This window comes from Macaca fascicularis, chromosome 9, assembly GCF_037993035.2.
Source record: "Macaca fascicularis isolate 582-1 chromosome 9, T2T-MFA8v1.1".
NCBI lineage: Eukaryota > Metazoa > Chordata > Mammalia > Primates > Cercopithecidae > Macaca > Macaca fascicularis.
The window spans coordinates 68431968-68458905 of record NC_088383.1 but is presented as its reverse complement, the minus strand read 5'-3'; the positions used below and the strand labels follow the sequence as shown (position 1 = coordinate 68458905).

General features: G+C 44.6%; 1 protein-coding gene across 2 annotated transcripts in view; it reads right to left on the bottom strand.

Moving 5' to 3' along the window:
• POLR3A (RNA polymerase III subunit A) overlaps positions 1-26938 on the bottom strand; it is a 53944-nt gene that overhangs the window by 26137 nt on the left and 869 nt on the right. For both annotated transcript variants that reach the window (XM_005565348.5, XM_074001711.1), the window contains exons 2-16: positions 24071-24206; positions 23598-23735; positions 22954-23125; positions 22531-22685; positions 20992-21231; positions 20707-20869; positions 20393-20529; positions 18227-18330; positions 16001-16142; positions 11158-11298; positions 7711-7780; positions 7116-7243; positions 6788-6926; positions 4625-4789; positions 1485-1657 (exon numbers count right to left, since the gene is read on the bottom strand). In XM_005565348.5, coding sequence (XP_005565405.1) covers positions 1485-1657; positions 4625-4789; positions 6788-6926; positions 7116-7243; positions 7711-7780; positions 11158-11298; positions 16001-16142; positions 18227-18330; positions 20393-20529; positions 20707-20869; positions 20992-21231; positions 22531-22685; positions 22954-23125; positions 23598-23735; positions 24071-24206 — 2203 coding nt within the window. The remainder of the gene's footprint in view (positions 1-1484; positions 1658-4624; positions 4790-6787; positions 6927-7115; positions 7244-7710; positions 7781-11157; positions 11299-16000; positions 16143-18226; positions 18331-20392; positions 20530-20706; positions 20870-20991; positions 21232-22530; positions 22686-22953; positions 23126-23597; positions 23736-24070; positions 24207-26938) is intronic.

Genomic DNA, 26938 nt, shown 5'->3' with positions numbered 1-26938 from the left:
CTGAGGCCTCAAGTAATTTTCCAGGAGGTACCAGTGAGGGATATCCTCTTCTCCCTCTTTAAGACTCAGAGAAAGTAAGATTAAGAATGAGCTAATGGTAAATACCTCACACAATTCTGGTTTCTCCCTGCTTTAGAAAATGTATTTCACCAGAAAACTTCCCAGTGCTTAAACAGCCTTTCTTCCACACTCAGGTGAGTCAGAGCTCAGTGCCACAGGCTATCGGTGAGGCAGAAGATGGCCAGGCGAAAGCCTGGTGCACTCAGACTGCTGACCTGGGTTGTTCAGGGATTTTCAGGTTCTCACAGGCTGGTGGTGATTCTGATTCCGACCCCTGCTGGTTGAGATCTTAGCTAAAATAGTTTCAAATGAGGGGCAGCAGACTGGGGATGTGACTATTAGACATGAATTCTCCCTCTTCTGCATCCAAGTCTCTTTCAAAGACCATACATTCAAAGAGCTGTGGTGAGGCTGGGCACGGTGGCTCATGTCTGTAATTCCAGCACTTTGGGAGGCCAAGGTGGGTGGATCACCTGAAGTCAGGAGTTCGAGACCAGGCCAACATGACAAAACCCCGGCTCTACTAAAAATACAAAAAAAATTTAGCTGAGCGTGGTGGTGGGTGCCTGTAATCCCAGCTACTCAGGATGTTGAGGCAGGGATAATTGCTTGCACCCAGGAGGTAGAGGTTGCAGTGAGCTGAGATTGAACCACTGCACTCCACCTGGGTGACAGAGTGAGACTCCATCTTAAAACAAAACAACAACAAGAAAAAAACTGGCTGGGCATGGTGTCTCACACCTGTAATCCCGGTACTTTGGGAGGCTGAGGCGGGTGGATCACTTGAGGTCAGGAGTTCGAGAACACCCTGGCCAACATGATGAAACCCCGTCTCTACTAAAAATACAAAAATTAGCTGGTCGTGGTGGCATGTGCCTGTAATCCCAGCTACTCGGGAGGGTGAGGCAGGAGAATCACTTGAACCAGGGAGTCAGCTGTTGCAGTGAGCCAAGATCATACTGGAGTGCTTCATAAAACTATGAAGAACGAGACTCAGTCTCAAACAAAAACAAAAACAAAAACAAACCAAACCCCCAAAAACCAAAGAGCTGTGGTGTCAGTTTCTACTTGAAGGATGCTGAAAATAGAAAAGGCAGGAGCACTCAAGTACCAGTTAGAGAAGGGACCTGAGTGTGCCACCAGAACAAGAGCAACCCCGTGTGGCTGAATGAACAGATAGCCATGTTTTCACCACCTGGATGTGAAAGCTAGGAGGGACATGAGGATCTGATGAAAGGCCCTACCCTCAGGAAACAAATGAGGATACACACAGTGAGCCCAGGGCCCCAACAGGACAGACGCCACTACCTTGACTTGCCCACTCCTTTGCTACCTCTCTTCAGGGCTCAGCCCAACCCCAGAGGGCACCACCTTAGCCACTGTGCACAGAAAGGGGCGACCCTGAACCAAAGTGCCGGGCTCACCTCCAGGGTCTCCTCAGCAGTGCAGCCAGGCTGCTGCTGCAGCTTGCCCGTGTTCAGGGCTTCGATGTACTCATCACATTTTTTGTAGCCGGCATTCAGCAACTCATACTTGGCCTTCAGCAGTCCTTGGCCAGGTGTGACATCACCGATCCCAATTGAGAAACCACGGTTAGCTGTAGAGTTGGTAGAGCAGGAAGAAAGGGCCATAAATGAGACTCTGTAAACCTACTAAATATAGTTTATGCCTGCTAGATACAGTTTGTACTATATATAAACTATGTACAGTTTAAAGTATAAAAAAGTTTATATCTTCACAGAATTCATCACAATTCAGTTAAATAATGGCTTTCTTTCTCAGTCATTAGGGAGTTACACAAATGACTAAGACTCAACTGACTTCTCTCCGAGACCTTACGAACTGGTGGGGAAACACAATACTGTATCCAACTATTATCCAAAGCAGAGTGACATTAAACACTAAAGTGTGGCCTGAGGGCTGGGTGCAGGGGCTCAGGCCTGTAATCCTAGCACTTTCGGGGGCTGAGGCAGGAGGCTCACTTGAGCTCAGATGTTTGCGATCAGCCTCATCCCTACAAAAACCTTAAAAAATTAGCTGGGCATGGTGGCACATGCCAGTAGTCCCAGCTACTTGGGAGGTGGAGGTTGCAATGAGCCATAATCACATCACTGCGCTCCAGCCTGGGCAACAGAGCAAGACCCTGAGTCACACACATACACACACACAAAGTATTCTACACCTTTGATGGAACTAGGTGCCACCATCGATCCTAGCCACAGTATACTGTATGTAGAAATAAAGTGAGTGAATGATGGCTTCTGGCTTAGCAGGATAGGAAGGTATGACCAACAAGTACTTGCAGATGAGAGGATTAATGGGCCTGGAAAGGCTCAGAAATGAGATCATTAGGTTCTGCAAATGCTGGAGATGATGAATGTGCTGGGAACAAGGAAACCTAGTGGAAAGTCTGTATAAGGAAGGCTCCAGGCCCTTAGTCCTGTAGGAGATGGGAGTTCACTCCCAGCGAAATGGAATCAGAGAGGCTCTGGGTCTGGAGATACCAGGCAGATGAAATAACTGTAAACAAGAGCACTGAGAGAAAGTCGGTATATTCCATGCTTGAGAACCCTAAGCCTGATTCCCTGTCAGCTCCCGGAATCCCAGTAGCCAGGTCTCTACCCTAAGTTAGGAGATGGAGACTGCAAAAGACATCTCTGGGAAATCAAGGTTCCCTAGAGAAAAGTGTTATGAATAAGGATATTTGGTAGCTTCTCAATAAAAGATTTTTTTCCTCAATAAAAAAACTGAGAGGACCATCAACCAGTCAGCTCCATTTCCAATCAGTGTTTCAGTCCTTACTCCTGAAGGACCACCAGATATTTGAGGAAAGATTTTAACATGGAAGACAAAAGACACAGATGCTCAGCAAAAGGAAACTAAAAGGACACAGAAAATTCAGGAAGCAAATATAATAAAACTATGATTATTATCTCAGTGTGATCAGAGAAGATACATTCAGGAATCAAAACAAGAAAGCTTTAAAAACAAAACAGGCCAGGTGCAGCGGCTCATGCCTGTAATCCTAGCACTCTGGGAGGCTGAGGTGGGTGGATTACTTGAGGTCAAGAGTTCGAGACCAGCCTGGCCAACACGGTGAAACCCCGTCTCTACTAAAAACACAAAAATTAGCCGGGTATGGTGGCAGGCACCTGTAGTCCCAGGTACTCGGGAGGCTGAGGCAGGAGAATCACTTGAACCCGAGAGGCGGAGGTTGCAGCGAGCCGAGATCGCGTCACAGCATTCCAGCCTGGTGACCGAGCAAGACTCCGTCTCAAAAAAAAAAAAAAAAAGAAACAAAACAAAACACTGCCTGTGAAGAGGAATACTGAAAAATAATATTGGAAATTAAATACATAATAGTGATAAAATTTTAAAAATCAATGGAAGTATTAAAAGATAAAGTGAATCTAGAATAAAGAAATGGCAAACAAGATAATTAATCCAGGAGTTCTAATATGTAATTAACAGAAATTCCAAAAAGAAAGAACAGAGAAAGTAAAAGAGAGAAAATTATTAAATAAATAACATAAGAAAATTTCCAGAATGGAAGGACACACAGTTGCAGATTAAAAGAGATTACTGGGTGCTTAGCACAATGAATGAAAAAAGACCCACATCAAAGGTACATTGTTGTGAACTTTCAGAGTGAGAAAAAAGAGGATTCTGAAAGTTTCTAGAATGAAAAAAACAATTCAAGGGCCAGGTATGGTGGCTCATGCCTGTAAGCCTAGTACTTTGGGAGGCAGAGGCAGGTGGATCACTTGAGCCCAGCAGTTCAAGACCAGCCTGGGCAACATAGTAAGACTTCATTTCTACAAAACTTAGTTGGGCATGGTGGCACGTGTCTGTAGTTCCAGCTGCGCCAGAGGCTGCAGAGAGCCAAGATCACACTACTGCACTCCAGCCTGAGTGACAGAGCAAGACCCTATCTTAAAAAAAAAAAAAAAAAAAATCAAATACAAAAACTGGAGAATAAGAATGACAATACCCGTTAACAACAACTCTGAAAACAGGAAGAAAGTAGAGTAGCACCTTCAAAATTCTGAGGGAAAATAATTTTCAATCTAAAATAGTATACCCAGGCAAGTGTAACAGTGGAATACAGATTTCTGGGGCATGCAGACATCACTTGACACATGGCACACTCAAAGCATGAGCAAACAAACAAACAAAATAGAGCAGTGAAAGCATAGTAGGCAAACACTGAGTAATTCTGGAGAACTGAATCATGGACAGCCCCAAGTGTTCTAGTGCTTCCACAGGTATCTTGGAAGCAGCCCATTAAGGATGTTTTATAATCTAACCCTGTCTGGAAGACGGTAGGGAGCTACTGCTGGTTTTGAGAAGAGAACTGAAAAGCAAATTCAAATCTGTTGTGAAACTATTCAGTAGAGTTAATTTCATTAATAACAGCACACGTGATTTAGCCTGGAACAAGTATCTTTTTCTGTGTGTATATGTGTGGTGGGGATGAAATGGCAATAAAAGAACAAAATAACATAAACCCTTAAGACTGTAACAACTACAGCTTTAACTAAAAGGAGGATGCTGAGATACTCACACAGGTAGACAGGAGCCAGCCTGGCGAGCCGTGACATGGCATCCGCAGCTTCATTCTGTCCCCAGTCTCGCAGCAAAATGTAAAAAATATTGTTCTTGGATCCTGACCCTAGGGTTCCTTTGTCCATGCTGCCACTCATCAACTCACTGTTCTGAATTGTAACATCTGGAAGAATGATTATGTATTTAGACAAACAATTATTTATTACTTTGCTTTAATTCCAAAATGAATTTGAGACAATTGAGAAAATATGTTCCCATACTGACAGTTAAAGCAAAACAAATAGAAATTCTTCTCAAAGTTTTTTTTTTTTTTTTTTTTTTTGGGGGGGGGGGTGGCGGTTGAAGGAAAACCTGGGAATTTTTGAAAAATATAAAAACTCCAAGGCCGGGCGCGGTGGCTCAAGCCTGTAATCCCAGCACTTTGGGAGGCCGAGACGGGTGGATCACGAGGTCAGGAGATCGAGACCATCCTGGCTAACACGGTGAAACCCCATCTCTACTAAAAAATACAAAAAACTAGCCGGGCGAGGTGGTGGGTGCCTGTAGTCCCAGCTACTCGGGAGGCTGAGGCAGGAGAATGGCGTGAACCCGGGAGGCGGAGCTTGCAGTGAGCTGAGATCCGGCCACTGCACTCCAGCCTGGGCGACAGAGCGAGACTCCGTCTCAAAAAAAAAAAACAAAAACAAACAAACAAAAAAACTCCAGTTAGTGTGTAGTCCTAACCCTGAAATATACCAGTTGACCCTCACTCTCCTCATGTGAACTGTGGGTAACAGTATCAGGCACTTGTTATCTTTATGTTATGGGATATTTTGAGCATCAGATGAGATAACATACAGTAAAGTGCTCTATAAACTGTAAACAATTTGTTACTCATATATTAAAAATGAACAAAGGTACCATCATGTACAGCCTATACAACAACAAAATGAAATTCATATACAAAAAGAAACAAAATATAGTCTAAAACAAGAAGCTGAAGTATTTGAAAGATCAGAGAGCATATTTCCAAAGAAATAAGCCTGAGGAGTATCAGTGCCCTTCAAAACATTTGCTCTTCATTAGAAGACAGCAGAAATCCTGACCTTCAGAAGAATCTGCAATTCAGTTCTTTAGTAGAGTCCTGGAGTTCCATTTCTAGTCCCGAGGTCTCGCTAGCAAAGCCCATTCTACATCAGTGCTACTCAAACTAGGCTGCTGGGGAACTGCTTGGTAGTGGTCTGGGTGAGCTAACGTGCTCACGTCAGAAAGTAACTCAATGGATGCTGGCTAAACAGCAGTGCTCTGTGGACTGCACTTCGGGTTGAACTGGTTTAGACGGACTCAGATGACCTGCATGTAAATTCTTTCCCTGGCTGGGTGTGCTGGCTCACAACTGTAATCCCAGCACTTTGGGAGGCTGAGGTGGGAGGATTGCTTGAGCCTAGGAGTTCGAGACCAACCTGGACAACATAGGGAGAACCTGTTTGTCTTAAAAAAAAAAAAAAAAAAAAAAAAATCAATCCAGGCTGGGTGCAGTGGTTCATGCCTATAATCCCAGGACTTTGGGAGGGCAAGGTAGATCACTTGAGGTCAGGAGTTCAAGACCAGCCTGGCCAACATGGTGAAACCCTGTCTCTACTAAAAACACAAAAATAAGCCAGGCATGGTGGTGGGTGCCTGTAATCCAAGCTACATGGGAGGCTGAGGCAGGAGGATCGCTTGAACCCAGTAGGCGGAAGTTGCAGTCAGTTCAGATTGCGCCACTGCATTCCAGCCTGGGGGACAGAACGAGGCTCTCTCTCAAAAAAAAAAAAAAAAAAAAAATTAAATGCCTTAAATAATAAAATCCTTGTTGATGACCAAAAAAAAAAAAGATGACAAAATAAAGACAAACTGTACTAAGTGACAAAAACTAGTCACTTAAGACAAAACACATTTAGAGAGAACATTCTAACTACTGCGTCACGTGTCTACATGATCTCTACTTTTAAGAGAAATGGGGAATTACATCTGAGAGAAGAAATACCAGCTACGTTTTCCTGAAGAATAAGCTTTCCACCTAAGGCTTAGAGAAACACTGAATTTGCTTGTTAAGTGAAGGTACCAGCAAAACTGACAACCAGCCACTTGCTTTTCTGTCCCGTCCTTCCTCCTCCCCACCCGAGTTCCATCCACTCACAGGAATCATTGGCACAGAGATCTTCCCCTTTGCCACAGTACTGCTTGCCCTTGGTTCGCAGGTTGGCCCTCACTGGATTGTCATCGCTAGGCCTGAGGATGACACTGAAGATCTGCTTTCCGGTCCACAGGGTGACAGGCTGAGGGATGGGAGGAAGCCTGAGAGTCAGTGGGCTGAGCCTGGTCTCAATCCCCCTTCAGTAGACAAAGCCAGACGGCCCAGGGACTGCACTCGAGCCTGGCACCAACACAGTTCCACTCACTTCACCAGTCCACCCACACGAACGCATACACACACCTGTGCACTGACACACAGCTCCCGCACACACCTTTAGGATCGTAGGCGGTGGGAGGCGAACTTTAATTTTCTCATCCTTGCCAACCAGTATTGAAGCAATGATTTGGCAAGCCTTGGCTCGATCAAAGAAAGTGTCCTTGAGAGTGAGGAGATAGGCACCTAAGCATTAGGGACCAACACAAAACAAAGAAAAGGAATGAAATTGTGAGAATATTGCAAGGTTTCAATTTTAAAATAAACTTGAACCATGACCAACAGCATGAATTAAAACAAACAGCCGCTTACTGGCTTTCTCCTTCAACTAGGATCTACCTCCACAGGAATATGACTTTGTTTTGTTCACTGCTGTATTCCCAGGCAAAGGGCACAGATTCTAAGCCAGACACTAGGTTTAGAAAATGCCCAGTCCATGAGAGGAGCTCACTAAAGACTTGCTGAATTAATGAATAACCAACCAATTAAAAAAAAAAACACACAAGGAGGTTCATGATCAAACTTAGTAAACAAAAATCCAAATTAAACACAGGCGATTAAATAGCTTTTCAAGTCATCACATGAATCACTATGAACGAGGAACACTGTGTTCCAGTCAGAAGTCTCCTTTCAAGTGAACTTCACCAACCCACCTGTTAGAAAATCCTGAATAGCAGCAATCAGTGGTTCCCCATTCCTCGGGGTTACAAGATTTGCTTTAGTCTGTGGGAAAAGTAAGCGCAGTCAGTTAGCTGTTCTTGGATGGATGATGCAGCCCAAAGCCTGAATCGCAAGGTTTTTGAATAGTTATGAACAAATACAGAGTAGCAGAAGGATGAGGCTGAGAAATGAAAGCCAGGGGTCTGAATCCCAGCTTTGTCACTAACTCCCAGTTCCTTTATCTGTCAAGGGGAAAGAAAAAAACCAGCAAGATTGACCTAGGAGGTTCCTACCAACACCAAAATGAAATACTAACTGAAGTTATTTCAGAATTCTATGAAAAACACTACCCATGTAAGAAGATTTTATTGTTGTTTGTTTTTGAGACAGATTCTTGCCTATAGCACAGGCTAGAGTGCAGTGGTGTAAATACGGGTCACTGCAGCCTCAACCTTGTGGGGCTCAAGCAATCCTCCCAGCTCAGCCTCCCAAATAGCTGGGACTACAGGCCCACATCATCATGCCCAGCTAAGCTTTTCCATTTTTTTGTGGAGACAGGGTCTTACTTTGTTGCCCAGACTGGTCTCCAACTCCTGGGCTCAACTGATCCTCCTGCCTTGGCCTCCCAAAATGCCAGTATTATAGGCATAAGCTACTGGACCCAGCCCTATTGTTATTACTAAATGCACTTCTCCAAAGAAAATTCATTTCTGTGAATGAGGAGGAGCATTGTTACCTCTGAAGTCAACCAGTTCCACACTTGTCCACAATAACTACCGAACTGTTAAATGTCCCTTGGTTAAAACATTAAGTTCTAATAATAATCAATCCAATAACAGAATTTAATTAAACATTTAATGAGGGCTATGTTGGGCAAAAAAGGGTGTTGGGTAGTAAAACATAATTAACTTATATAAAGAAGGCTGTGTGTGTATCAGAGTACATTTGCTCTAATCTTGATATGAAAATGCACATGTTTGTGGGTTTTCTGGGCCTTTTCACCCAGAAAGCAGGGTCCTCTCAGACAAAGGCCTATTACCACCTACTTCTGAGCCACTATCCAAAGCAGGGACCCTTCAACCAGAGTGGGAGACAGCTGTTCAGACAGATGTGCCTCTTTATTGCACACTGCCTGACTGCTCTTACTCCTGGTTTAGAGACTCTCTCTGAGTGGGATACAGGTAGTCTAGAGGTAGAAGCAGAGTGCAAGTGGCTGAGATTCGTGAATTTTGAGAAAGTCTCCTGGGTAATTTGGGGCCACATCCAAATTAGAGCCCTATGAACTCCATTGAGAACAGCACCCTAAATCAGAACAACAGGCATTTTCTCACTTGAAATTGAGGAAACTTGTCCACATGGTAACTAAGGATTCTTCAACCCCCAAATCCTTGGAGCCTTTGTTTTATTATTGCCATTTGTAACCAATGAATATGTAGTTATAACACAATGTCCACAGTATGGATCCTCAATGGCAGAGTCAACAGCGAAGTCTAAATGGTTGGTTGCAAGCTGATGGCTATTATTCCTAGCAGCATTCTAAACATTACTTTTTGTAACAAAAATAATATATGCTCATTATAGAAAATAAATCTAAGGCCAGACGCAGTGGCTCACGCCTTTAATCGCCTGAGGTTGGGAGTTCCAGACCAGCCTGGCAAATGTGGTGAAACCCCGTCTCTCCTAAAAATACAGAATTAGCCAGGCGTGGTGGCAGATGTCTGTAATCCCAGCTACTTGGGAGGCTGAGGCAAGAAAATCACTTGAACCTGGAAGGTGGAGGTTGTGGTGAGCCGAGATCACGCCATTGTACTCCAGCCTGGGCAACAAGGGTGAAACTCTGTCTCAAAATAATAAATAAATAAAAAATAAAGAAAATAAATCTAAACATACAGACAACTTAAAACCCCAAAACCATGCATGTGATACTGAAAGCCTAAACCAACAGGTTTAAAAGCATCACATCAGAAATGGTTAAGTGTTTTTGGAGGTAGGGACACTTACAACTGTAAGACTTACCATTTCCTAATATAGGAAGCTGGAATACTGAAAAAAGAAAGCCTAAAGCTCTTAAATACTCAATAGCTGGGGATCATGAAGTTCAGGAGGGGAGAATCCTACACAGCAGGTGCCACATCCCACTGTGTTATTGCTGGGTCAGGAGTGTATAGTACATGTAGTGCCAACAGGTTTGTTTTCTTTTTTTTCTTTTGAGACAGGGTCTTGCTCTGTTGCCCAGGCTGAACTGCAGTGGTGCAATCACAGCTCACTGCAGCCTCAACCTCCTGGGCCCAAGCAATCCTCCCACCTTAGCTTCCCAAGTAGCTGGGACTACAGGCGTGCATCACCACACCTGGCTAATTTTTATAGTTTTTGTAGAGATGGAGTTTCGCCATGTTGTCCGGGCTGGTCTTGAACTCCTGAGTTCAAGTGAACCACCTGTCTAGGCTTCCCAAAGTGCTGGGATTACAGGCCTGAGCCACCGCGCCTGGCCTGTGCCAACAGTGAAAGCCCAACTGTAAGCTCCTTAACAGCAGGCATGTGCCTCACTATCACCAGTCTCCTGAAGCACCTACTGGGCACTCCTTACGCATGTGTAAAATAAAATGGTGGTAAGAGTTATTATCATTACATATAATACTGCATCCTTTAAGAAAATGAAGCATGTAGGCCGGGCGCGGTGGCTCAAGCCTGTAATCCCAGCACTGTGGGAGGCTGAGACGGGTGGATCACGAGGTCAGGAGATCGAGACCATCCTGGCTAACACAGTGAAACCCCGTCTCTACTAAAAAAAAATACAAAAAAACTAGCCGGGCGAGGTGGCGGGTGCCTGTAGTCCCAGCTACTCAGGAGGCTGAGGCAGGAGAATGGCCTGAACCCGGGAGGCGGAGCTTGCAGTGAGCTGAGATCCGGCCACTGCACTCCAGCAAGGGGGACAGAGTGAGACTCCGTCTCAAAAAAAAAAAAAAAAGAAAATGAAGCATGTAATATAGTTTAGGAAGGTTTCCGTTCAAAACGTTCAATAAAATGTATCGGTGCTTAAAGAATCTTCAGCTACTGGAAAATTTACTTAGGTAGGACGTCTTCGTCCCTGGTTACATCCAACACGGATATTCATATATTCTTTTCGTACCTTGTCATAACTGGCCCTCATGTATACATTTTCTCCCCAGAATCCATATTTATAGGCCAGAAAATCCCCTCAACACATCTGTTACAGACCCTAACTCATGTATACACTATAATTTCCAAGAGAGATTCTTCAAAGGCTCAAAAGAAACCAATAAAAAGAGAGATATATAGGCAGTTAGTGGTCGGTTTAAGAACAGAAAGAGCCTGGCTTCTTTGGCATTGTTAGTTGTGGTGGTGTTTTCACATAAGTTCCCCTTTGCCTCCTTTCAAGGAACTGTTATGCAAAAGCTAGGCTGTGCCACCCTACATACCCCCATCAGAACAAGGGCCTCTGCTTTAGCTTCTTCTGTTTGAGGAAGATGAAGGTTCATTTCGTCACCATCAAAGTCAGCATTGTAGGGTGTACAGACACACTCATTAAATCTGAAGGTCCGGTGGGGCTTGACCCTGGCCTATGGAACACAAAACACAACACAACAAAACAAAACAGGAAGAGGACTTAGGCATTTATCCAAAAGCTCCTCGTTTTGAAACATTAAAAATGATTTCCTGGAAAACTTGGCACTGGCTTAAGAAAGTAGATTCCCAGTATGTTCTGTCGAGTAATATATATCATTTATGACTTATTCCCAGCCTGGCCAACATGGTGAAACCCCGTCTCTACTAAAAATACAAAAATTAGCCAGGCGTGGTGGCACACGCCCGTAATCCTGGTTACTTGGGAGGCTGAGGCAGGAGAACTGCTTGAACCCAGGAGGTGGAGGTTGCAGTGAGCCAAGATCGTGCCATTGCACCCCAGCCTGGGTGACAGAGCGAGACTCCATCTCAAAAAAAGAAGAACAAAAAGAAGACTCATTCGAGAAGCTTTATTAGATTGAACCAAAGCAGTGAATTTCAACAAAGGTGCCAATGTGAAGGCTTCTACTGGCCAAGGATGTCATGGTTTCAAGTATCAAAAAGATTAACAGAAGTTGATTAAAATACACTAACTAAATAAAAACCCATGTGTTTATAATGACACTGAAAAAAGAGAAAGTCAAAACAAACAAAAAACCCCAACCAGGCCGGGCGCGGTGGCTCAAGCCTGTAATCCCAGCACTTTGGGAGGCCGAGATGGGCGGATCACGAGGTCAGGAGATCGAGACCATCCTGGCTAACACGGTGAAACCCCATCTCTACTAAAAAATACAAAAAACTAGCCGGGCGAAGTGGCGGGCGCCTGTGGTCCCAGCTACTCGGGAGGCTGAGGCAGGAGAATGGCGTAAACCCGGGAGGCAGAGCTTGCAGTGAGCTGAGATCCGGCCACTGCACTCCAGCCTGGGCGACAGAGCCAGACTCAGTCTCAAAACAAACAAACAAACAAACAAACAAACAAACAAAAAAAACCCCAACCAACTTGTTGGAAGTTACTGAGCACTAATCCCCTTTTTTATTTGAGACAGAGTCTCACTCTATTGCCCTGGCTGGAGTGCAATGGCGCGATCTCGGCTCACTGCAACCTCTGTCTCCTGGGTTCAAGCGATTCTCCTGCCTCAGTCTCCTGAGTAGCTGGGATTACAGGCGAGTACTACCACGCCTGGCTAATTTTTGTATTTTAGTAGAGATGAGGTTTCACTGTTGGTCTAGAACTCCTGACCTCATGATCCACCCACCTTGGCCTCCCAAAGTGCTGGGATTATAGGCATGAGCCACCGTGCCCAGTCCTTTTTTAAAAAAAAATTTTTTGGCCGGGCGCGGTGGCTCAAGCCTGTAATCCCAGCACTTTGGGAGGCCGAGGCGGGTGGATCACGAGGTCAGGAGATAGAGACTATCCTGGCTAACATGGTGAAACCCCGTCTCTACTAAAAATACAAAAAACTAGCCGGGCGTGGTGGCGGGCGCCTGTAGTCTCAGCTACTTGGGAGGCAGAGGTGGGAGAATGGCGTGAACCCGGGAGGCGGAGCTTGCAGTGAGCCGAGATCACGCCACTGCACTCCAGCCTGGGAGACACAGCAAGATTCCGTCTCAAAAAAAAAAAAAAAAATTTTTTTTTCCTAAGCACACGAACACAGGAGAGCACTAAGTTCTTACTACTCAAAATGACAATAAAGGAAAAAGACTTAACCATTTACACTGCTTTTGCTTTAAGAGCTGCACCTCTGGGCAAGCAAACAGACCTAATTAACAAGGGGGTATTTTCCATTACAAGAATTCTAGATAATAAATGTGAAATGAATGATAGATTCAAAAAGTGGGCTTCCATTTTGTAGCCCAATAAAATAACACAGGCAATGAAGATAAATGAATTAATTAGAATGAATTCACTGCTTGCATCTTGACTCAAACCACAAAAAAACATTTTTGAGACAAATGGAGAAATCTGAATATGAACCAGGTATGGACCTGGCAATGCCAAGAGATGACTGTTAGTTTTGTTAGGTATGATTACAGCACCGTGGTTATGTAAGTTTTTCTTACAAACGTAAACTGAATACATATTGAAAACTGACACACATGTGGGTTCATTGAAGAAAAATGGGAAAGACAAAACAAGTGTGGCTAAATCTTGAAAATTATTGCATATAGAGGATGGGAATGTGTAAGTTCATTAGATCATTCTCTCTACTTTAGTGTACATTTGAAATTTTTCTTTTTCTTTTTTTTTTGAGATGCAGTTTTGTTCTGTCACCCAGGCTGGAATATAGTGGCGCAATGTCGGCTCACTGCAACCTCTGTCTCCCGGATTCAAGCGATTCTCCTGCCTCAGCCTCCCGAGTAGCTGGGATTACAGGCACGTGCCACCACACTTGGCTAATTTTTTGCATTTTAGTAAAGATGGGGTTTCATCATGTTGTCCAGGTTGGTCTCAAACTCCTGACCTCAAGTGATCCACCCGCCTTGGCCTCCCAGAGTGCTGGGATTACAGGCATGAGCCACCGCACCTGGCCTCAAAATTTTCAAACAAAAAAAATTCCTACATTTTTTTTTGGAGACAGGGTCTCATTATGTTGCCCAGGCTGGAGTGCAGCGGCTATTTATAGGTGTGATCATAGCACACTGTAGCCTTGAACTCCCAGGCTCATGCGATCCTCCTGCTTCAGCCTCCTGAGTAGCTGGGGGTACAGCTGTGTGCCATTGCCAGTCAAAAAAACTAATAATTACATTTTGTAATGTTCCAAAGCCAAGCAAAACGTTCCAGAAAGAGAAGGCTTTAGTTAACGCTCTACATACTCACAATCACAATCCCATAATCACAAACTACTTCTTAGTTATTTCTACTGTTAGGTAAACAGACTGATATAATGTGTCCAGACTACCCCAAAATGAATCTAGAAAACAGTATTACCATAAGAGGCTGCTTAAACAGTTTTCAAAGGCTCATGGATTAACAGCTTTACAGATAGGAGAATCTATGAATATTGAACAAATTAAAGCTGTGTCTCATTTCCATTTTAAATCTCCAGAAAAAGGGACTGCTGCTGTCGCAAAACTAAATCACCAAAAAAATACGGTTTAAGGTCTTAGTTGGAGGACTACTGTAAAGAAAAAATCTTTTAAGCATTTTAGTTGCTTAGTTAATATGCAAAGTTAAATTAAAAGTCAATTTTCCGGCTGGGCACAGTGGGTCATACCTATAATCCCAGCACTCTGGGAGGATCCATTGAGCACAGGAGATTGCAGCCTGTCTGGGCAATACACCAAGACGTCACCTCTACTTTAAAAAAAAAAAAAAAAAAAGGCTGAGCACGGTGGCTCATGTTTGTAATCCCAGCACTTTGGGAGGCCCAGGTGGGGGAATCACCTGAGGTCAGGAGTTTGAGACCAGCCAGGCCAACATGGTGAAATCCTGCCTCTATTAAAAATACAAAAATTATGCCGGGCGCGGTGGCTCAAGCCTGTAATCCCAGCACTTTGGGAGGCCGAGACGGGTGGATCACAACGTCAGGAGATCGAGACCATCCTGCCTAACACGGTGAAACCCCGTCTCTACTAAAAAATACAAAAAACTAGCCGGGCGAGGTGGCGGGTGCCTGTAGTCCTAGCTACTCGGGAAGCTGAGGCAGGAGAATGGCTTGAACCCGGGAGGCAGAGCTTGCAGTGAGCTGAGATCCGGCCACTGCACTCCAGCCTGGGCGACAGAGCAAGACTCCGTCTCAAAAAAAAAAAAAAAAAAAAAAAAATACAAAAATTAGCAGAGCATGGTAGCATGCACCTGTAACCCCAGCTACTTGGGAGGCTGAGGCAGGAGACTCACTCGAACCCAGAAGGCAGAGGCTACTGTGAGCCAAGATTGCACCACTGCACATCTTGCCTGGGCAACAGAGTGAGACTCTGTCTCAAAAAGAAGAGCTGGCCATCATGGCACATGCCTGTAGTCCTAGCTACAGAAGGCTGAGGTGGGAGGATCCCTTGAGCCGAGGCAGTAAAAGCTGCAATGAGCCAGATTGTGCCACCGCACTCTAGCCTGGGCAACAGAGTGAGACTGTCTCCAAAAAAAAAAAAAAAGTCAATTTTCTGCCATACCTATTTTATATAAGTTTGTGCACACAACACATATACATGTGTATGTTTTTGTGAAATCATGCTAGTCACTTTCAATTAAATCCTCTCTTAGTGTTTTGTATAAATATTACATTGCAAAGATTAAAAATTTAATATAAAAAAATTAAAGCTTACTAAAAGGAAGCTTGAAATTAAAAAGTTTCACTCAAACTAAAATGTGAGAGAAGAGGGAGACCAATAGTTATAAAAGCTTGGGCAAGGTGTGGGGGCTGCTCACGCCTATAATCCCAGAACTTTGGGAGGCTGAGGGAGGATCACTTGAGCCCAGGAGCTCCAGACTAGCTTGGGCAGAACAGTGAGACCCCCGTCTCAACCCAAAAAAAAAAAAAAAAATTAGCCAGGTTTGGTGGCACATGTCCATGGTCCCAGCTACTTTGGAGGCTGAGGTGGGAGGCTTGCTTGGGCCTGGGAGGCCAAGGTTGCAGTGAGCTGTGATTGTGTCACTGCACTCCAGCCTGGGTGACAGAGCAAGACTCTGTCTCAAAAAAAAAAAAAAAAGTTATGAAAACTTGAGATAACAGGCAATTTTAATTTTAGAAGTCCAGAGTTTAGCACTGAACAGTCATGGCAAATTTCTACATGCTGGAAAATTAAAAAAGCAGTCCTACTCACCAGATGAGCCATAATGCTCAATTTGTGCAGTGACGGCTGCCGGTTGAATAGCACCACATCTCCATCAATGAGGTGCCTCTCTACGATGTCACCATACTTGAGCTCTTGAGCCATTTTTTCTCGATTTCCATATTTCAAAAACCTGAATGTGCAACAATAAACATGATCTGTGAAAACAAAGCTCTCTCACCAAGTTTCTCCCTCTTTCGATCAGGATTCAATGTTTAACATGTTATTTCATCAAACCTAAGACGCCTCCGTTTTAATGTCACGTAGTTTTACATGCCAAGAAAAAAGCTCCCTATTAAACTATGACAGGGTGGGTGAGGTGACTCACTCTTGTAATCTCAGCACTTAGGGAGGCTGAGATGGGTGGACTGCTTGATCCCAAGAGATAGAGACCAGACTGGGCAATATGGTGAGACCTCGTCTCTACAAAAAATACAAAAATTAGCCAAGCATGGTGGGGTGTGTGTGCCTGTAATCTCATCTAGTTGGGAGGCTAAGGTGGGAGAATCACCTGAGCACAGGAGATGGAGACTGCAGTGAGCCATGATTGTGCCATTGCACTCCAGCCTGAGTGACAGAGTAAGACCTCATCAAAAAACAAAAACAAAAACAAAAACAAAAAGCTATGATAAATTGATCTTAAGGTATATCCAGCAGGGTGTGGTGGCTCATTCCTGTAATCCCAGCACTTTGGGAGGCTGAGGCAGGTGGATCACAAGGTCAGGAGTTCGAGACCAGCCTGGCCAACATGGTGAAACCCCGTCTCTACCAAAAATACAAAAATTAGCCAGGTGCAGTGGCAGGTGCCTGTAATCCCAGTCACCCGGGATACTGAGGCAGGAGAATTGCTTGAACCCAGGAGGCAGAAGCTGCAGTGAGTCAAGATTGCACCACTGCACTCCAGCCTGGGTGACAGAGCAAGACTCCGTCTTGAAAAAAGAAAAAAGATATATCCTAATTTTAGAAATGCTAAAAGCCCTGAGAGCCTAGGTGACACAGGCAATGATCCACTTTATATATTTATTGTATTTCTTTTTTTTTTTTTTTTTTTTTTTGAGACAGAGTGTCGCTCTGTCGCCCAGGCTGGAGTGCAGTGGCCAGATCTCAGCTCACTGCAAGCTCCGCCTCCCAGGTTCACGCCATTCTCCTGCCTCAGCCTCCCGAGTAGCTGGGACTACAGGCGCCCGCCACCTCGCCCGGCTAGTTTTTTGTATTTTTTAGTAGAGACGGGGTTTCACCGTGTTAGCCAGGATGGTCTCGATCTCCTGACCTCGTGATCCGCCCGTCTCGGCCTCCCAAAGTGCTGGGATTACAGGCTTGAGCCACCGCGCCCGGCCTATTTATTGTATTTCTGAGACAGAGTCTTGCTCTGTTGCCCAGGCTGGAGTGCAGTGGTGTGATCTCAGCTCACTGCAACCTCTGCCTCCTGGGTTCAAGCGATTCTTGTGCCTCAGCCTCCTGAGTAGCTGGGACTACATACGTGCGCCACCACGCCTGCTAATTTTTGTATTTTTTTTTTTTTTTTTTTTTGAGACAGAGTCTCGCTCTGTCACCCAGGCTGGAGTGCAGTGGCCGGATCTCAGCTCACTGCAAGCTCCGCCTCCCGGGTTTACACCATTCTCCTGCCTCAGCCTCCCGAGTAGCTGGGACTACAGGCGCCCGCCACCTCGCCCGGCTAGTTTTTTGTATTTTTTAGTAGAGACGGGGTTTCACCGTGTTATCCAGGACGGTCTCGATCTCCGGACCTCGTGATCCGCCCGTCTCGGCCTCCCTAAGTGCTGGGATTACAGGCTTGAGCCACCGCGCCCGGCCTAATTTTTGTATTTTAAGTAGAAAAGGGGTTTCGCCATGTTGGCCAGGCTGGTCTTGAAGTCCTGGCCTCAAGTGATCTGACCACAGCCTCCCAAAGTGCTGGGATTACAGGTGTGAGCCACCAAGCCCAGCCATAATGATCCGCTTTAGACTTTAGTATCCATGGTATTTTGTCCTCCTGGATCCAATAACATAAGCCTGCGAACAAAGGAGAATTTCATGTATATTCAATGACTGAACAGAGCAAATGACATACCTCGGCTCACGGAAATTTAAACAGATATTTTCCACATGCCAAAATGTCACACAAACTGTATTCTGGATTGCATTCTGTGACTGAGTGTGACCACAGTGAACTTTGCCATGAAAAGGTAGTTAAATCCAACTAGATTGGGAAAAGATTACCTTTTCATCTGTGTATGTCTCTGCTGAATGAAGTTTGCTCCTGGGTGAACCTCGGGGCCGTTTTGAACCAGTTTCCTCAAGAAACTGATGTTTGCTTTGTTTACCTGCATTAGGGAAAAACCACAATGTTACTCTCAGGTATCTAGAAGCTAACAAATGATAGTGAAATGTGTCTTAATCTTTACTTTCCTTGTACAGATTCTAGGAGAAAGAGAGGCATCCTGCGCAGTCTGCTGCCTATGGTCTTGAGTATAATGTGAACAATGGACTGGTAAACAAGCCCCCAGCTTCCAGTGTCAACTCAGCTGTTTGCTCACCGGGTAACACGGTCAAGTCCTTTCCTGGTGCTTGGTTTCCTCACTGGTAAAACGGGTAGGCTAGATTGATCTATAGGGACCTTCTGTGATCCTAGAAACAGGTGGTAACTCGATCTGCAATAACTTACTGGGGTCTTGTAAGGTTTAAAAGTTGTGACACCAGCACTACAAGCCCTGGTTTGCATTGAATGTGTTCTGCAACCTCTTAAACAATTGTCTTGTGGGACACCATTCTGGAGAAATAAACTCTTGGATCATTAGTAACTCAACTGAGGACACACAACGCAAGCTGACCAGGAACATCTATGATCTGGGCTAACTGTGAGTCTCACGGGTAAAGACAATCAATATTCTCTTGTTAGCATGCCCTTCTGTTATTTAGACCTCAATTAAAAAAAAAAAAAGGATGGGCTGGGCACGGTGGCTCATGCCTGTAATCCCAGCACTTTGGGAGGCCAAGGCAGGTGGATCACTTAAGGTCAGAAGTTCGAGACCAGCCTGGCCAACATGATGAAATCCCGTCTCTACTAAGAATACAAAAACTAGCTGGGCGTGGTGGTGGGTGCCTGTAATCCCAGCTACTCAGGAGGCTGAGAGAGGAGAATCACTTGAACCCAGGAGGTGGAGGTTGCAGTGAGCCAAGATTGTGCCACAGCACTCTAGCCTGGGCAATAGAGTGAGACTCAGTCTCAAAAAAAAAAAAAAAAAAAAAAAAAAAGTAGTAGCTGGGCATAGGGCCCTGTAATCTCAGTGACTTTCAGTGACTTGGGAGGTTAAGGTGGGATGATCACTTGAGGCTGGGAGTTCAAGACCAGCCTGGGCAACATACTGAGAATCCCGTCTCTAAAAAAATGTGTTAAAAATTAGTTGGGCATAGTGGTGTGCACCTGCAGTCCTAGCTACTCGGGAGGCTGAGGTATAAGAATGGCTTGAGCCCAGGAGTTTGAGGTTACAGTGAACTACGAACACACCACTGCACTTCGGCCTGGGTGACAGAGTGAGAGTCTGTTTCTTAAAAAAAAAAAAAAAAAAAAAAAAAGCCTTTCTCGGCATGCAGCAATAGCCTTAAAATGTTCAAATGCTTTGACTCAGTGACTGCAAGGTTTTAAGAATAAAAACCTATCCCAAGGATATTAACTAGGGTAATGTTTACCATTCAGTTAGTTTAAAATATGAGGTATGAACCAACATAGAAAAGTGTCTTAAGTTTTTTTTCTTTTCTTTTTTTAAGACAGGGCTGGGAGTTCAAGACCAGCCTGGGCAACATACTGAGAATCCCATCTCTAAAAAAATTGTTTTAGAATTTTTCACCAGGCTGGAGTGCATTGGCGTGATCTTGGCTCACAACCTCCACCTCACATGCTCAAGCAATCCTTCCACCTCAGTCTCCCCAGTAGCTGGGACCACAAGTGCCTGGGACCACTCCTGGCTAATTTTTTGTATTTTTGGTAGAGACAAGGTTTTCACTGTGTTGCCCAGGTTGGGTCTTGAACTCCTGGGCTCAGATGATCTACCTGCCTTGGCCTCCCTAAGTGTTGGGATTACAGGCGTTAGCCACCATGCTCGGTCAAGATGTTATTACTTGCAAAAAAGCGTTGCAAAAAAGTATAGCACATATATGAATATATACACATGAAGCCAGAAACAACTGTGGCTGCAGATGGTTTAGAGAATATATACCACCATATATGTATAAAACAAACTGGGAAGACACATACACTCATATAAACCAAACTGTGCGTCGAGTGGGTTACTGGGGACTTTCTACTGCCTGCTGTTTGCAATACCAAAATACAATGTAAAAGACTGAATTTAAAACAAAGAATTGAGCGGCTGAGTGGTCACTTACCTTCTCAGGAAAAGTTAGAATTTTGGCCACATGAACTGGCACAGCTACCTCATCAATCCGGAGGTTGGGGTCGGGAGAGATGACTGTTCTGCCAGAAAAATCCACTCTCTTTCCTGAGAGATTTCCTCTAAATCGACCTAAATAGCCAAAAACAAGTCATAGGTCCCCATGGCATACCATGGGCTGATGGGAATAATAAGAACAGAGAGACTGAGGAAAGCCTGTGACCTCCAATCAGGGAAGCTGGACAGACATTCTACGAAAATGAACCCAAGAGAGCAGGCCAGCTTCTGCACATCTTCTGGGAAACCTACCCTGTTTTCCCTTCAGGCGTTGGACAAAGCCTCTGGTCCACTTCTTTGGTGCCATGTTGAGGGGAATACCCGAGAGCTCACTGTTAATGTAGAGAGCACACTGCAGCTGCAGGAAATCCCAGTCCTCCATGATCATCTGGGTCTTGGCTCCTGAGATCCGATGCTAAAACCAGCACAGCCCGAACAGACACAAACCTGGTCAGTTTGAGTTTTCTCACATTTTCTTGACCAGAAGTTCTTGGATAGATATACTACGAAACTTACAAGCTAATGTGAGACACTGACCTTTTTAATAACATCGTTTAGGAAAATGATTTCTGTCAATTTCATTGTCAGATCATCTTCATTGGTGCCAGATTTCAAATCACTCACAACGGAAGGTCTGATACACAAAGGAGGTACCAAAAGTCGTGTGAGAATCAAATCAGATGGCTTTCCGGCTTCTGGGTTCATCAGAAGTAGAGGAACATCTTCAGCTGGGATTCGTTTAAATAAATTCAGAACTACTAAGGGATTCAAGTTTTCCTATGGAAACGAAGAAAGGCAGAAATGGAGATACTAAGTTAGTTTTCCATAGCTTTGGCAAGGTTTTCCTTCACCATGTTTTCTAACCTATCTGTCACTTAGGATAAGTGACAACAGAGATTTCTATGGATGACATGCTATGCTGCAAGAGCCTTAAAAATGTGTATGTCTTTTATTCCAATTTTTCAAGCCAAAATTTCCACTTGTCATAATTATTCCCAGGGGTGTAACTTCAGAAATGAACACAAAAATTTAGCTACAAGAAAGTTCACAAAAGCTGTTTTTTTGGTTGTTATTTTTTATCCATGTGACAGAATAGGAAGGTAATAAAAATTGCTCTTAACAGCAAAAAGTTGGAAATAGACTGACAGTTTACTGGCTACATAAAATCATGGTATATCCATATGTGGAAAAGCAGCAAGCCATTGGAAAAAAAAAAAAAAAAAGATACTAGACAAACATAGCAATTGACATAAAAAATGTTCATAAAATATTGGCAGCTGGAGGCTGGGCGCGGTGGCTCAGGCCTGTAATCCCAGCACTTTGGGAGGCCGAGGCAGGCAGATTACCTGAGGTCGGGAGTTTGAGACCAGCCTGACAAACATGGAGAAACCCCATCTCTACTAAAAATACAAAAATGAGGCCGGGCGCGGTGGCTCAAGCCTGTAATCCCAGCACTTTGGGAGGCCGAGACGGGTGGATCACGAGGTCAGGAGATCGAGACCATCCTGGCTAACACGGTGAAACCCCATCTCTACTAAAAAATACAAAAAACTAGCCGGGCGAGGTGGCGGGCGCCTGTAGTCCCAGCTACTCAGGAGGCTGAGGCAGGAGAATGGCGTAAACCCGGGAGGTGGAGCTTGCAGTGAGCTGAGATACGGCCACTGCACCCCAGCCTGGGCGACAAAGCAAGACTCCGTCTCAAAAAAAAAAAAAAATACAAAAATGAGCTGAGCATGGTGGCACATGCCTGTAATCCCAGCTACTTGGGAGGCTGAGGCAGGAGAATTGTGGGAGGCTGAGGCAGGAGAATTATTTGAACCTTGGGTGCAGAGGTTGCAGTGAGCCAAGATTTGCACCACTTCACTCCAGCCTGGGTGAAGGAGCGAGACTCCATCTTCGTCTCAAAAAAAAAACAAAAAAAAAACCATAAACAAAAACAGAAGAATTACTGGAGAGCTGTCAAACCTAACTGGACCTCTCATTTTGGAAGAGAGTGGGTGTCTAGGGGTGGGGTGGAGGTGGGGGAGGGAGTGTGCGTGTGACAGGCGGAAGGCGGGCGTGCATTCTCAGGCTCACCTGTGCCCTTCCCAGCAGAGGCTCCACTTCTTTATTATGTTCAATGGCTGTTTCAAAAGACTGAAGGAAATTTGATACAATGGGATCCACCACTTTTTTGTTGGTCTTGTATTTCTCATGAATTATCTTCAGTAATCCACACTTCTTTACAGTACCTATAAGGATTAATTTATTTACCAAGAACTAAAAAATTAGGTTCTCAGATTAGCCAGAGGTTGTAGTTTGGTTAACAAAAAGTACTGAAACTACTATAGCAGTGAAAGATGAGAGGTCCATTTCCTAATAGGACATCAGTTGTTGGGCTCTTAAGCCTAATTTATAAGGAGAAAAGTTGACTCCAGAACATTATGTAAACCTAATAAACTAAACAGAAGACAGTGAGTGAAAAGGGCTATCGTTTAGCCTTCTGTGCATTCCACTCACCATTAAAAGAGCCACAGTGATGGCAGATGTTTTTCTTTCGGCACTTGTCAGAGATTTTCTTCTTCAGTCCTCGCTTCTGAAGGTAGGTCAGGCCGGGCCTCTTTAGATAGTCCAGAAACTGCTTCTTCTCCTCTTGGGACAACATGATGTGGCAGCAGGTTTTGCAGATCATCTTTTTCAAATTAAGCGAGACAGATAAAAGCATAAGGGAGAATGAAAAATTCTTTTCTTTTAAAAATGCCATCGCCCTGTCTTGTACCCTTAACTGAGTGACCATACACACAGATCTGCGAATGGCTCTATACTATAGATATGCATAGAGAGGAAGCCTGTGTTCACCAGATGAGCAGTACTCACGGCCAGTAGCCAGACTTTGTTAACTTCATTTTTTTCTTTGTGCTATTCTGTATTGTCTGAATTACCACTATTGTTATTTTTTTTAACAACACGTATCTACCATTTCTCAAGACAAATAAATAATCCTTGAGTGGCTTAATGTAGTGTGAGATGAAAATATTATGTATTTAGTATAAAAGAGTCCCCTAGATGTATCCCCCACCACTCACAGTTCCTAAATTCATTCTAGTGTCCCTGACCAATCACTCCAGAACTTATGTCTTGGAAATCAGCACCTGTGTGCTTACCTGTAAGATGCCTATGACTGCTCTGAAGTACCCTACATGAAAACATGGCAACTCCAGGTCGATATACCCATAGTGGCCTAGACAGTCAGCCAAGTTTTTCCCACAGGTTTCACATGGACGATCCTTCTCACTCGTACCCTTTGAAAAAAAGCACACCCAATGATCAACACAGACTGCTGGACGGGAAAGAGGGCCCAGCCATCATGCCTGGCCAGGTGACACAGAATCATTTCTTTTGCTTTTTAAATTTCCTTTCTGAGATCACTTCCCACTGTTTTTCTTTTTCTTTCTTAATTTTCATGACTCAGAATCAGACAGGTTGCTGACTAAAGGCTGGAGTTCTTGACCTAGTCTGATACGTGCAGTGGGAGTTGGGGAGATGGAAGGAAGCCCCTGCTCCTTTCAATCTGATAAGCCACCAGTTTTATCAGCAGGGCAAGACACAGGTACCGGGAGGGGTCAGGAGGCCTTACCATCCTATGGTCGAGCACCCCATATAGCAAGGGGGCATGTTGGTTGTCCTGGCTGTACAGGTTCTTACTCACAACTTGGATGTGTGCCTGCTGACGCATCTCCTCAGGTGACTTCATTCCAAAACAGATGTGGCTTCTGGAGTGGGAAGAAAAAGGTGAAAATTACAGCAAAACCTGTGACCAAAAATTTCTATTACATACATAGCCCACCATAACCAACCTATCCTTCCAACTATCTCCACTGGCTTTTCCTACCAGTATTAAATATATTCAACCCTCTCTCACTTTTCCTTCACAAACATCCCTTCATTTTACTGGAATCCAGTTTCTACTGTCATCATCAAAGGAACAGTGCTCACCAAGGCCACATAGACAACCTGCCTGCTGATGAATACAATAAGAACTTCCTCATTTTACCTCTGCAGCACTGGCAGCACCCTGCCCACTCTTGAAGTGCTTTTCTCTGGGTTTTGGTGACACCATACACTCTTTGAGTTTTCTTCTTCCCTTCTCTGGCTGCTCCTTATACAGTCTCTTCCGAGGTCTTTTCTTTTACTGCTATCCCTTAAATATTGGTGTACTGCACCACCTAGCATTACAAACTTCATCCTCTTATCTTCTTATCCTACACATTCTCCTGAGTGATCATGCCACTCACATACATGTTGATGCCTATCAAATCTATCTCTGTAGGCCAGCTACTGCTACCCAACTGGACGTCTGTATAGACACCTCCTGCTGGACAGTTCCACCTAGATATCTCACAGGCACTTCAAACCGCACACATTGAAAACAGACCCCAATACTTTTTCTCCCATATCTGTCCCTTCATTCATTTTTCCAACAACTTGGCTATTTCCTATGTGCCAGGCACCATCCTAGAGGCTGTGGATACAGATTAGCTAAGTCAGACAAGGTCCTTGCCAACACAGAGCTCACAGGTCAGGATGGGAAAGACAGACCACAAATAAACAAATATACAAATGTGAACACATGCAGAAGTGATGTAAGCAGTAGAGCCTGATGAATTACTTTATGTTCCATGGTCAGAAAGCCTTGCTGTAAAACTGACAATCAGAAGGAAAAGCATCTGAAGTGGAGAGAATGACTAGGGCCAGGATCCTGGGACTGACACGTGTTTGGCATTTTCAAGGAACCAAATGAAATCAGTATACACTGGAGCATAGAGAGCTAATGGTACAAGATGAAGTCAGGGAAGCATACAGGAGCTAAAGCATGAGGGCTTGGGAACTTTGGTAGGGAATTTATTTAAATAACGTAAATGCGGCCAGGTACAGTGGCTCATGCCTGTAATCCCAGCACTTTGGCAGGCTGAGGTGGGTGGATCACAAGGTCAGGAGATCAAGACCATCCTGAGTAACATGGTGAAACCCTGTCTCTACTAAAAATACAAAAAATTTGGCCGGGCGCGGTGGCTCAAGCCTGTAATCCCAGCACTTTGGGAGGCCGAGACGGGCGGATCACGAGGTCAGGAGATCGAGACCATCCTGGCTAACACGGTGAAACCCCGTCTCTACTAAGAAATACAAAAAACTAGCCGGGCGAGGTGGCAGGCGCCTGTAGTCCCAGCTACTCGGGAGGCTGAGGCCGGAGAATGGCGTGAACCCGGGAGGCGGAGCTTGCAGTGAGCTGAGATCCGGCCACTGCACTCCAGCCTGGGCTACAGAGCGAGACTCCGTCTCAAAAAAAAAACCAAAAAACAAAAAAAAACAAAAAATACAAAAAATTTGCTGGGTGCGGTGGCACACACAATGGAAAGTTGCTAGAGGATTTTTTATTTTTTTTTTGAGACGGAGTCTTGATCTGTCACCCAGGCTGGAGTGCAGTGGTATGATCTCAGCTCACTGCAATCTCCACCTCCGGGTTCAAGCGATTCTCCTGCCTCAGCCTCCCAAGTAGCTGGTGTTACAGGCATGCGCCACTGCACCCAGCTAATTTTTGTATTTTTAGTAGAGATGAGGTTTTACCATGTTGGCCAGTCTGGTCTTGAACTTCTGACTTCATGATCTGCCTGCCATGGCCTCCCAAAGTGCTGGCATTACAGACGTGAGCCACCACTCCCAGCCTCTGCTAGAGGATTTTAAACTAAATTGACAATACCCCTAATTTGCACTTTGACAGAAGCACTTGATCTGTTTTGTGAGAATGTATTACATCTGACTGGGTGCAGGTGTACAGGTGGGTGTGAAGGGCCAGTGTTGATGTGGAGCTACCATATGGGAGGATGCTGCATTCCCCTAGGTAAGGCACCTGTTCTAATGAATGGCAACGATCCACACAGCTGCCCAAGCAAGGCATTCTGTATATCCATCTCAAGGTCTCTCAACCTCTAATTCTTTCCACCATGAATCAAGAGATTTTCCAGGAGAACTCTTATCAAGATACTCTCCTGTTGAAAATCCTTCAGTGGTTCCTCACTGCCTGCAAGATGCCTTCTTAACACAGCTTCAAGTCTTCTGCTTCCTTCTCATCACCTGTGCTCTCTCCCTCCAGTCTGCTCCTTGAAGAAAAGTTTGGTCTGCTTTATTTTGCCTGGACCCATTATGTGCTCTCAAAACCCCCTGGATCTACCTTGTCATTGCACTTGTTGTACCCAGTGTTGATTTGTGTACCTTCTCCAACTAGATTAGGCAATAAGAGTTTTATTCAGACCGTATCTTTAACGTCCAACACTGGGAATAATGAGCAGTACCCTCCTCAGTGTCTGCTGTAAGAATGACGAATTCACGTTTTTTTTTTTTTTTTTTTGAGACAGCGTATCACTCTGTCACCCAGGCTGGAGTGCAGGAGGTTGCCCACTGCAACCTCCGCCTCCCAGGCTCAAGTGATTTTCCAGCCTCAGCCTCC